Source organism: Lagenorhynchus albirostris, chromosome 4 (genome assembly GCF_949774975.1).
Source record: "Lagenorhynchus albirostris chromosome 4, mLagAlb1.1, whole genome shotgun sequence".
Lineage (NCBI taxonomy): Eukaryota > Metazoa > Chordata > Mammalia > Artiodactyla > Delphinidae > Lagenorhynchus > Lagenorhynchus albirostris.
The window spans coordinates 146,298,060-146,310,268 of record NC_083098.1 but is presented as its reverse complement, the minus strand read 5'-3'; the positions used below and the strand labels follow the sequence as shown (position 1 = coordinate 146,310,268).

The 12,209-nt window shown below is 47.5% G+C and overlaps 2 protein-coding genes across 13 annotated transcripts in view; one reads left to right on the top strand and one right to left on the bottom strand.

The window, feature by feature from the left end:
• Nucleotides 1–12,209, bottom strand: part of LRPAP1 (LDL receptor related protein associated protein 1) — a 462,538-nt gene that overhangs the window by 93,795 nt on the left and 356,534 nt on the right. The gene's annotated exons all lie outside the window — the stretch shown is intronic.
• Nucleotides 648–12,209, top strand: part of HTT (huntingtin) — a 137,019-nt gene continuing 125,457 nt past the window's right edge. For 11 of the 12 annotated variants that reach the window (XR_009540451.1, XR_009540450.1, XR_009540453.1 and 8 more), the window contains exon 1: nucleotides 648–1,012. Coding sequence is in view for 6 of the 12 variants with exons in the window: in XM_060148801.1 (XP_060004784.1) it covers nucleotides 789–1,012 (224 nt within the window). In the remaining 6 variants the exon portion in view is untranslated. Of the gene's footprint in view, nucleotides 1,013–12,133; nucleotides 12,188–12,209 lie in introns of those variants that run through there. The other variant, XM_060148806.1, reaches the window with a different exon arrangement.

The following is a 12,209-nucleotide window of genomic DNA, read 5'->3' as shown; positions in this document are numbered from 1 at the left end:
CCTTGGGCCGGGCAGTCATGCCGGCGGGGCAGTCTCTGGGGTCGCTGCACCAGCCACGGCCTCTCCGGGCAGCAGGCACCGACCAGGCAGGTTTTTACCACCCGTCCCTGCCCCAGGCCCTCCGCCAAGTTCCTCAGCTCCTCCTCGGGCTGCAGACTGGCTCTCCAGGGCTCCGCTCCTCTCTGGGGGCCACACCTGGGCTCCCGCCTTGAGGGTCCTCTGGCTCCGCGCGGGGCGACCCACTTCCCCCTTCCTCCTCTGCAAGGCTGTCCCGTGAGCCCTCTCTTCGCCCGGGCCGCTGGGTGAGCAAGCACCCACGCAGGGTCTCCGGCTCCGAGTCCACGGCCGGCCCTCCCTGCCACCCGCCGGGCGTCGGCCGGGGTCTCCTCGACTAGGGGCTTCTTCCCGAGGGAGCATGACGCTCACGACCGCCCCGCCCCTCCTCGCCGCGCCCCTAGTCCGCGCCCTGGAGGAGCGCTGGGGTCTCCGTGGTCGCGGCGGTCCTAGAAAGCGAGACGGCGGGCGCGGGAGACTGGCTGGCGCCGCGCCCGGCCAATGGCGGAGGCCGCCGCCTCTGGCTGTCAATCTCGCCAGCCTGGCCCCGCCCCACGACGGAGCGTCGCGGGACGCAGGGCCGCGGGGGCTGCCGGGACGGACCCAAGATGGCCGAGCGCTTCGGTTCCGCTCCTGCCCGTGCCTCCGAGCCTCATTCATTGCCGCGCTGGTGAGCGGAACCGCGAGCAGGTCCGAGGGTTCCGGGGGCTGTTCCCGCGGGGCGGGAGGCCGCCATGGCGACCCTGGAAAAGCTGATGAAGGCCTTCGAGTCCCTCAAGTCCTTCCAGCAGCAGCAGCAGCAGCAACAGCAGCAGCCGCCGCCGCCGCCGCCGCCTCAGCCTCCTCAGCCGCCGCCGCAGGCGCAACCGCCGCCTCAGCCGCAGTCGCCGCCGCCCCCGCCCCCGCCGCCGCCGCCGCCGCCCGGACCGGCCGTGGCCGAGGAGCCGCTGCACCGACCGTGAGTGCAGGCCCGCTGCAGCTCCCCGGCCCGCGGCGGCAGGGCCGCCCCGTGGCCCCCACCCAGTTCCCCGGCCCCGCGTGGGTCTCCGGCCCTCGGCAGGCGCGGGGAGCCTCGCCGGCCTCTCCCGGAGGCGCCGGGGCGGCCCCGGCCCCAGTCCTCTGCTCTCCCGGCTGCGAAGTTAGGGGAGGAACCGGGGCTGTGTTGTGAGCAGAACTTGGCAGCGCCGAGGCCGCGTCCCGTCCCTCTCCTCCTGGTCTGAGAGGAGGAGGGCTGGGGGCGCAGGATGCTCCGGGAATTGGAGCCGGAGTGATGCGGGGACAGTGGTGACATCATGCCTTGGGACGTCGGGCTGGAGGGCGGGGGAGCGCGCGCGGCCCAATGGAGAGCCTCCTGCGAGGACCCCTTTAAGCAGCCTGTGGCTCGGGGCTGCAGCCTCAGGGCATTTCGTGTCGTTCCGGATCCGCAGCAGAATGTTGAGCTTCAGGGAGAGACCGGCTTGTCTCAGCTCGGGTTGGCCTGCGGGCACTTGAATGAGCTGTGATTGCCAAGTAAGCGGTGAACTGACTAGACGGTTGTTGTTCATGCGTGAGAAGCAATAAAACTGGCTTAAATATTAGGAAGAGTTGACTGCCCTTTATTGCCTGTTCTCAGTTGGAAACAAATGACATGTTGCCGAGGGAGAGGTTAATCGCTGGGGGCGAGTGATGTCCCTGTCAGGAGTGTCGCAGTCCAGCTTTGCCGGAGCAGTGGTGTCTGCGGACCCCACGCACGCTTCCTGTTGCTGACATGTGCTACTGTTTGGAAGCAGGGGGTCTCCGTTGCTTGTGCCAGGGAAAGTGTTTGAAACAGAAGAAGAGAGACCATTAACGACACCGTCTAAGAGAACCGAGTACTTTTCCCTGAAGTCTTGTGTGCTGGGTGTTCAGCAGAGGTCAGGGTGTGTGCTCTGCTGCAGTTCGGGCCTTTCTTTCATCTCGGGTCAATTTATTTCTGATCTGGGTGTGTACAGGATGGCGTTTAACGAGGAAAGTTTTCGCGAAGCGGCCTCTCTAAGAAGCGTACCTTCTTCAGGCTGATTCGTTTTTAGTAATGTTTTCTTCGTTGTGCGTCTGATATGATCCTTGCTGTGTCCTGAGGTTTCATTAGAAACTGAGAATTTGGGGAGTACTTTTGGCTTATCTGTTAAAATAAAATCTGGAAACAAGGTTTCTGCTAAAAGGTGAAAAACCTGTTTGGATACTGACAGGGGAAAAATGTTGGTTTTTGTTTGTTTTTTAACAATTTGACTTTTCTCTGCAGCAGGTGATTTATAACCATAACTATCCATTCCAGACTTTTATGGTCGTGCTTTTCCTGGAGTTAGATGTCGTGGAAGTCCATGCCCTGGGTGATCTTGTATAAAGGCGGGAAGCACCAAGCAGGGCTCTGGGTGGGAAGGAAGGCCTTACTTCCGTCCCTGTCTGCTTGTTCAAACACTTGGTCAGTCTGAAAATATGCTTTCTGTTTCTTATGCTGATTTGACAGAACCTGAATTAGCTCATCTTCTTCAAAATATGGGTGTAAAGAGGTTTCCTTCTTAAGCCAGCTTGACAAAGTAGATACATTTTGTTTCATTATTGTAAGGAAATGTATGATTGACTTATTTTTAAAATTTAGTCTATCATTTTTGCATAAATAATACATTAACATGGTACAAATTCCAAAATTGCAAAAAGGTAATTAAAATGTCTCTCGCCTGTTCCTTTCTCCTGAGTACCTAACTCCATTCCGAGGCAAGCTTCCTCCTTGTGTATCCTACCAGATATAATCTATGTATTATATATATGAAGATAGATTTTAAATTTTTTAAAAACAAAAGTACTTCAGAATAGTAACTTTGAAAGGTTCTTAGCATGCTCTGAAATCAACTGCATTGGGCTGAATTATAGTTATTTTAAATAAAATGCATAAATGTTACATTTTCATGTACTTTGCTGTTGAGAAAGCAAGTATTCATTAATTTTGAGTAACGAACTCACTGCTTACAGATTTGGATCTTGGCGTTTCTGTTCAGATGCTTCAGCTGAAAAATCCATGCCCCAAAGTAAGATTGGCCAAAAGCAATTAGAAAGTAACTGTTCCATTTTTATGGCCCTTGCTCTCTGTGGAACTATGGCGTCACCAGCCACGCTTGGGCTTCAGTTGAAGGATCTGAGTGCCTACTCCCAGCTCAGCGTATGGGATACAGGGGTTCCGGGCGGTACTGGCTACAGTCTCAGCAAGGCTGACGTGCAGGGGAGTGCCAGAGCTTGGCAGGGTCCTAACTGCAATTATGAGGCAGTTGACGTTGGCCTTTGGCACTTTCTCACTCTCCTTCAGATTCCCTCCTAGTTTTTCTCTGATTTTAATTATTTGCTGAATGTCTAATGTGTGACAGCCAGTATCGTTATAGGTGCAGGGCTACAGCCATGAACAGATAAAGCTCTGCCCTCATGAAGCTTACATTTTAGTGAGGGACATAGACCAGAAACAGGATACGTAAGAAAAATACACAGTATGTTGGACGGTGGTAAACAAAGGAGGAACAGCAGCAAAGCAGGGAACGGGGTCTAGGAAATGTCAGGGTTCATAAGGTATTGACGTTTTAGATAGGATGTCCAGGGAAGGGCCACTGAGATGGTGTCTTTTGAGTAAAGACCAGAAGAGAGTCAGGGATTGCCATAAAGGTATGCGGAGGGGCGTTCCAGCAGAGGGAGCTGGTCCAAACCCCGCTGATGGAGGAATAGCGAGGCGGCGGTGTGGCCCGTTGAATTAGCGAGAGGGAGACTCAGTAGGAGCTGAGGTCGGAGAGGTAGAGAGAGTGCTGTATCAGATAGATCAGTAGGCCCTCCCTTCAAGGTGGAATAAAGACAGTGGCATTTATTCTACGTGAGGTGGGAGGTTTTGGAGGGTTTGGTCCGAGGAGTGGCAGGATTTGAGTTCCATTTTTCAGTGAATACTGGCTGAGAGCTGAGTGAAGGCAGCATGGTGAGGAGCAGGAGACCAGCTGGGAAGCGAGCCACGTGCCCGGGTGAGATGCTGGCGAATTCTGTCAGGTTGTTAGGGGTGGCAAGGTGGGAACTGACTGAATTTTGAAGGTAGAACCAACAGGACTTGTTCATCTCTGTCTGCTAAGCATGACATAATTTAGCCATAGTTGGTGTTATCAGTTATATTCAACTGCAGGTAACAGAAAACTCTGCTGCCGTAACTTAAATAGGAAGGAATTTATTATAAGACAGCAGTGTCTGCTTGAGGAAGCTCACCAGTGATTAGGGACCCAGCTGCTTTCTTATGCTTAACTTGCAGACCCTCATCCTCATTCTTTCCCATTTTTGAATGGGAAAGTTGGGTTGTCTTTTTATTGTTGAATTGTGACAGTTTTCATAATATTCTGGGTACTAGACCCTTATCAGATGCATGATTTGTAAAATGATACTCCCTTTCTTGGGTTGTCTCTTCAGTCTTTTTTTTGGCTGAGCCCTGTGGCTTGTGGGGCGGCTTGTGGGATCTTAGTTCCCCGACCAGGGATTGAACCCGGGCGCATGGCAGTGGAAGTGCGGAGTCCTAACCACTGGACCGCCAGGGAAGTCCGTATACAATCTTGATTACCATTAGGTTTTTCTTTTTTAATTTTTAAAAAAGATTAATTAATTTAGTTTTGGCTGCGTTGGGTCTTCGTTGCGGTGCGAGGGCTTCACATTGCGGTGGCTTCTCCTGTTGCGGAGCACGGGCTCTAGGTGCACGGGCTTCAGTAGTTGTGGCACACAGGCTCAGTAGTTGTGGCTCGCGGGCTCTAGAGCACAGGCTCAGTCGTTGTGGCTCGTGGGCTCTAGAGCACAGGCTCAGTAGTTGTGGCGCACAGGCTTAGTTTTTCCACGGCAGGTGGGATCTTCCCAGACCAGGGCTCGAACCCGTGTCCCCTGCATTGGCAGGCGGATTCTTAACCACTGCGCCACCAGGAAGTCCCTACCATTAGTTTTGTATCACAGTTTCAAGTCATGAAATGTGAGTCCTCCAACTTTATTCCTTTTCAGGATAGTTTTGGCTATTCTGGGCCCCTTGCATTTCCATTTGAATTGTAAGATCTGATTGTCAGTTTCTACGAAGAAGCCAGCTGGGATTCTCTGATGGGTATTGCATTGAATCTGTAGATCAGTTTGGGGAGTATTGGCACCTTAACAATATTAGGTCTTCTGATTCTTGAACATTGGCAAACATTTTATGTAAATGGTACATCTCTGTAGCAACCATTAAACTTTGCCATTGTAGAAAAGAAGCATCCAGAAGCACTATGTAAGTGAATGTGAGCCTCTGTTCCAATAACATTTTATTAAGGACGTTGAAATTTGTATAGTTTTCACGTCATAAAATATTATTCTTTGATTTTTTGGGGGGCGGGTGTCAACCGTTTAAAAATGTAAAAACACTTCTTAGACTGGCCGAAACAGGTAGGCTGTAGTTTGTCCACCCCTAGATTAGATATGATAGGACCACTTTGGGGAAGCATTTCTTTTTTGGTTGCTTTTTGTTAACTAGCTTAAAAAAAATTACACATATACGTTGCAACAACGTCTTCAAATAGCACAGAAGGTGGAAAGCAAAGTCTTCCTCCCTGGCTGTCCTAGTCTCATTCCCTAAAAGTAACAATTGTTAAGTTTCTTTTGTTTTCTCTGATTTTTTTTTTTTTTTTTTTTTTTTTTTTGGCGGTTCGCAGGCCTCTCACTGTTGTGGTCTCTCCCGTTGCGGAGCACAGGCTCCGGACGCACAGGCTCAGCGGCCATGGCTCACGGGCCCAGCCACACCGCGGCAGGTGGGATCTTCCTGGACCCGGGCACGAACCCGTGTCCCCTGCATTGGCAGGCGGACTCTCAACCACTGCACCACCAGGGAAGCCCGTTTTCTCTGATTTTTTAATGCATATACAAGTCCTTTTTTTTTTTTTTTTGCATGAATGAGCTCACACTATATTATTTCACTTAGTGTACCAAAGACATTGTTTCATAGCAGTACCTATCATTCTTATTAACTGCTATATAATACTGTAGAATTTCTTTTTAAAAGAGGACTTATGGAGATGTAAAGGCAAAGGTCTTACAGTGTCCTGGCTTTCCTATTCTCTCCTCCTTCAGAGGCCCCACCCCCATTACCTCTGGTCCCTGCAAGTGAGCCAATCACTCAGTAAACTACCTTGGAATGGAAGTCTTATTCAGACCGCAAGAAGGAAAAATTAACACAGTACAAGTTGTGTTAACTTGAATCAGTTTGGGTGCTAGAATATGTGTTAGAGACGAGATATGCCATAGATCCTCGCTGCTCAGAGTGTGGTCTCAGGGCCAGCAATTTGGTATCACTTGGGAGCTCATAAGAAGTACAGAATCTCTGCCCTACCTTAGACTTACTGAATCAAGAGTCTGCATTTTAACCAGGTTTGTGAGCAATTTATGTGCACATTAAAGCTTGAGAAGCTCCACTGTCGATGATCAGGACCTACTTTTCTGTTGATATAATATAATATAATATAAAATAATATATAATATAAAATTCCATCAGCATTTGGGAGGGAAGACTTATGTTGCTTACATCTGTCCAGGTGTAGCTGAGGCAGTATCATTTCTCTGTCCTAGGGCCATGGAGCATTTGTGTAGCTGTAAAGTAGGTGTAACACTGACACGTAAGCTGTGGTGGCATTAAGAGCTCCCAGCTACTGGGAATGGGCACTTAAGTGGGGACTGGACTAGATGACCTGGAAGGATTCCTTTCAACTGGGTGCCTGTTGTGTGCCAGGGCCTGTTCTGGGCCCTTGGGTTACAGCAGTGAACAAGGCCAGTGGTTTATGGAGAAAGACAAAACAGAATAAGGGGGAGAGGAGCTTTGTGGTGGTGTTTAGGGTGTGAAGTGCACTGAGAAGGTGATGCTGGAGCAGGGGGAGCGGGGTGGGTATCTGGAGGAGGTGAGGTTGAGGTAGAGGGAACAGATGAGCGGGAGTGCTTTCCATGTTGCAGGAGTAGTGAGGAGGCCGGAAAGAGGAGATGAGGGGGAGCCGTTTAGGGCCTGTACCCCAGTATAAGGACTTTGGATTTTACTCTGACCAGATGCTTACTTGTGTAGTCAAACAAGTGATACAGCTTACGATGCTAAGCCAACACCAAATGCTGGCTTGGAAGAAACTGGGTCACTTAGTCATCGCTGGTGGGACTATAAGATGGACAGCTACTCTGGAAAACAAGCAGTGTCTTGTAGAACTGAACATACAGTTACTATATGACCCGGCAGTTGCACTCTTGGGTGTTTATCCCGGAGAAGTGAAAACTTATGTTCACATAAAAACCTGTACACAAATGTTTGTAGCAACTTTATTCATAATAGGCAAAAACTAGAATCAGCTTAGATGTCCTTCAACAGGTGAATGGTTAAACTACTCAGCAATAAAAAGGAACAAACTCCTGATAATACATGCAACAACTAAGATGAATCTTGAGGAAATTATGCTAGTGAAAACAGGCAATCCCCAAAGGTTATATACGGGCTGATTCTACTTATGTAACATTTTTGAAATGACATAGTTCTAGGAGTGGAGAGTAGATGAGTGGTTGCCCGGTTAGGGGTGGGTGGAGGTACAGAGTGGAGGGCCAAGGGAGGTGGGTGTGGTTCTCAAAGGGCAGCTCAAGGGATCCTCATGGTGATAGAAGTGTTCCATATCTTGACTCTGGTGGTGGATACACAAACTTACACATCTGATGACATTGTGTAGAACTAAATGCACACATCCGCACAGATGAGTAAAAGTAAAACTGGAAATCTAAAGATCAGTGGATTGTATCGCTGTTCTGGCTGTGATCGTTTTGCAGAATGTTAGCAGTGGGGGAAACTGAGTGAAGTACACACTGTATTTCTTTTATTGATATTTCTTACAGTTACATGTGAATCTACAATTACCTCATTAAAAACTTTTTTTTAAGAAAGATTTTTTAAAATTTATTTATTTATTTTTGGCGGTGCCAGATCTTAGTTGCAGCCTGTGAGATCTTTAGTTGCGGCATGCAGGCTTCATAGTTGTGGCACGCATTCGGGATCTGGTTCCCTGACCAGGGATCGAACCTGGGCCCCCTGCATTGGGAGTGTGGAGTCTTACCCACTGGACCACCAGGGAAGTCCCCCTCATTAAAAACTTCAATTAACAAAGAGGGCCACCCCTGGTGGACAGGGAGCAGGAATGAAAGAGGCTATTAAAGTAAGCAAATCTGATTGAAGTCATCAAATCAGTCGGGAGGCTGTTGAAGTAGTCAAAGCTGGAGGTGCCGGCAGCTTGTGCCGGGCTGGGAGCAACAGTGCTGGTGGCGAGGAGTGGTCACATCCCTTCCTCTGGGGAGGAAGAGCTGCTGGGATTTGCAGACGGATTTTTTTAAAAATTGAGATTATGATTTACATATCATAAAATTCACCATTTTAAAATGTACAACTTAGTGGTTTGTAATATATTCACAAGGCTCTGCAACCATCACTACTGTCTAATTTCTGGAACATTTCATCACCCCAAAAAGAAAGCCCCTCTCCATTAGCAGTCAGTTCCCATTTTCCCTCCCCCGGCCCCTGGCAACCATTCATCTATTTCTGTCTCTGTGGATTTGCCTGTTCTGGACGTTTCTTGTGAACGAAATCATACACGTGGGGCCTTTTGTGTCAGACCTTTTTCACTTAGCATAGATCGCATTTTGAATTGCACCTTCTTCTATTAGTAATTGTTACAGTACTCAGTTAAATTACTGGTAAGAAAGGCTTTCACAGCCCTTTTCTGTGATATAGACTGTGTGGTGGGGAAATCGTAGGCCTTGCTTCCCCTAATCAAACAGTACTTTTTCTTTTCGGCCGTGTCGAGCGGCTTGTGGGATCTTAGTTCCCTGACCAGGGATTGAACCTGTGCCCTTGGCAGTGAAAGTGTTGAGTCCTAACCATTGGACCGCCAGGGAATTCCCTTAAGCAGTACTTTTATTTTAAAATTATGTATGAAACATAATTCCAAAATGACTTTGGTGTTCCATTCCTTCTTTAAAAAAAAAAAGATCCAAAAGAGTCCTAATCTTCTAGGAACACTCTCATTAGTATAGTACTTGGTGAAAGTTAGAGAGCAGCTGATGAGGAATCAGAAGACCTGGATGTCTGCCCGGCCATTTACTGCCCTGCTCCTGCAGGCGGGGCAGCCTCTAGACCTCAGTTTTACTCATCGTGTGGGGTGTGTAGGCACCGACTCGAAAATGTGTATGTGACAGTACCTGTGACCACAACTAGCAAGACAAGTACAAGATTCCTGGAGTAGTCAAGGCCCTCCCTTGCACACCCTCAACCTGGAATCAAATTTTTCTTACATAATTCTAAAAATAAGAATTTTGATGAGAGGGTTTGAGTTCCCATTGTCAGAATTAGTTCTTTGATAATCGTTTTAACGTGTTTGTAGTATGCCTGTAGAGTCCTTGATTTTTATATGTTCCTCCTCCTTACAGATGCGTGTTTGTGTACAGATCGCTTCATTACACAGTTGGGGGGGGGCTGACTGTGGTTTGTTTTCACTTTGAAGGTGGAGTTAAAATAAGCACGTTTACAAAAGCAGCTGAAGGATCAGGACTGTTCTTACCTTGTTTATCCAGCTCTCACCCTGCTCATCCAGTTCCTGCCTAGAGCAGGGCGGTTCCGTTTTCACCTTAATTTCCATACTTACTCTTCTTGTAGAACAAGTCAGTTTGACAGCTTAGTTCATCAGCCTAATTAAATTCCATGGGGGAATGAAATAGTTGTAGTTTTCTTAAACTTCCAAATTGGTTTATTGGACAAAATAAGACGGGAAGGAAGTATTTGAAGCAGGGACCATGGCATGTACAAGAACTGAGTTTGAAGGTGCATGACCAAAACGACTGGGTTATTTCCAGTGGCCAGAGTTCCCACGCAGGCTTCCTGACGGAGGAAAGTAGCCTGAGGCCAGACTATACTGGGCCTGCTTAAGCCGGGTTGGTTTTGTACTGGGTGGGGGTGTTTGTTCCTTTTGGGCTACATTGCTGCCCTGACATCTTTCAGTGGGTAGTGTTGGAAGGGTTGTTTTTTTCGTTTTCTGATATTTTTGGTTAATGCCTCTTTGTTGGGGTGTCTGAGGGTAAAGTCGGATCCTCACACTTTAAAATGTGGGTATTCTTCAGTGTGATAAGAGAGAAGATTTTACAGGATAAGTATTTTGGTAGCAGTCAGGTGGTTTGTTTCTATGCTCCTCACCCAAAATAGGTACTTAGTAATTATTGTTTAAATTTTAATAGCAAGACTAGTAACCACTGAAGACTTTGACTGTCTATCTGAAGACTCTTATGATTTTAGGGCTATCTATTGAGTGTGGAAAAGATGAAAATTTAAATATACTACGGTAGATTTTTTTTTCCCCCCTCAAAAGTGTTTGGATTGCTGGAAAATGATTGTGGATGAGTTAGGAAGAGAAACTTAAAACATGTGCTTTCTTTGTAACCGACCATGATAGAACGTGTGCTGCCCTCTTTCTGGCAGTAAAGTCGTGAAAGTCAGGGTCATCAGACGTGTCGTGATTGACGTCTTGGTCACAGCCAGAGGGGCTGAGGGCTGCAGCTCGGACTCCACAAAGTGCTTGAACTCAAGCCTGTGGGGTTGCCCTACAGTTTCTCTCTTTTTTAAGCTTTGCTGTTTCTACTTTTCTTTCCATCTCTTGGTTATGCAAACTCAAGTTTAAAGCAATTATCATTTATCTTCTGAATCTTGTTTGTAAGACTGACTTAAGAACTTTTGAGTCAGTTTTAACGTGTATGTAACCTACCCTCCTACAGCAAAAGCTTACTTATCCATTCCTTTGTTGTCTGTCTGAAACACCTGCTCCCGTGTAGGTGCTGTGCTGAGTGCCAGTGAGAGAGACACGACGTGGCCCTTGCTCTTAGTGAGTCTGTCATCCCTGGGGAGGAAATTGCAGGAACAGTTACTACCAAAGAGTGTGATGGGGGTGCTGGCTGACGGCCGGGCCTAGGGCAGGGTCCCGGGTGAATAAGGCAGGCTTTCCTCACAAGGAGCTCGGAGGAGGAGCTAGACCCAAACAGACAACAGAAGCATGTATTTTTATTTTGGTGGGTGAGACTGATATTTTCTCTTTGACTTTCTGCTAGTTTCATAAACTTTTGCTCAAGTTCTGGCTTGGGGGAACAGCACAGTAGGTCTTAAGGAAACCAGGCGGCAGGTCCAGAGAGCTGTATTGTTTATTGTTACCTGTATTCTTGTGGTTTATTCCACATGTGAGGAGGGAGACAAGGTTCTTTTTGAAGCTCACATTTGTATTTATCACTTTTCTATTCTGACCATCGTTAGGTAGTGAAGTCCACTCAGTTTAGTGTTTTTCGACCTTTTTCTGATTACCATCCCCCTAGGAATCATTTTAGACCTCACGGTAAGAGGCTACCCAAGGAGGGGCCACTACCTATATAGCTAGGAGCCTGGGTGTATGAATTCAGTTCACTTAAGGCCTTTGACAGATTCTCACTTTGGAAAAGAGTAGTGGATAAGTGAGTTAGTTTGCTTCCTAATGTGCTTGGAGTGGTCAGTGTTCTTTAATTTTCTTGATGGCTGTCTTAAACTAGGTAACCTCTGAGCTGCTGTAATAGAGACTTTAATGTGGTGGCTCAAAGAAGAGAGCATTTAAATTCTCATGGTGCTTTCTTCTTTAAATTGAGGTATTTTATTTATATACACACACACACATACATATATATAGTAAAATGTACCCTTTTTAATGTACAGATCAGTGAATTTTGACAGTTGCATAAAGCTGTGTAACTACTGCCACAATCAAGATTTAGAACAGTGCCATCACCTCCTAAAGATTCCCCCTGCCTCGGACCTCTTTGCTGTCAACTCCCCCCTCCTCTGCCAGGCCCCTGGAAATTACTGATCACCTTATGTTCCCCTGGTTTTGTGTCTTCCAGAACGTGGCATAAATGGAATTATACTTATGTATCTTGAAGCTGATACGTTGAGATTCATCCTTGTGTGAATCAGTGGTTTGCTGCTTTTTACTGCCAAGCAGTGTTCCGTCATTCGGCTGTGTCATTTATCCATCCACTGGGACATTTGGGTTGTTTCCATCACAGTGTTTTTGAAGTGAGTGACTCATGAGGGTGGG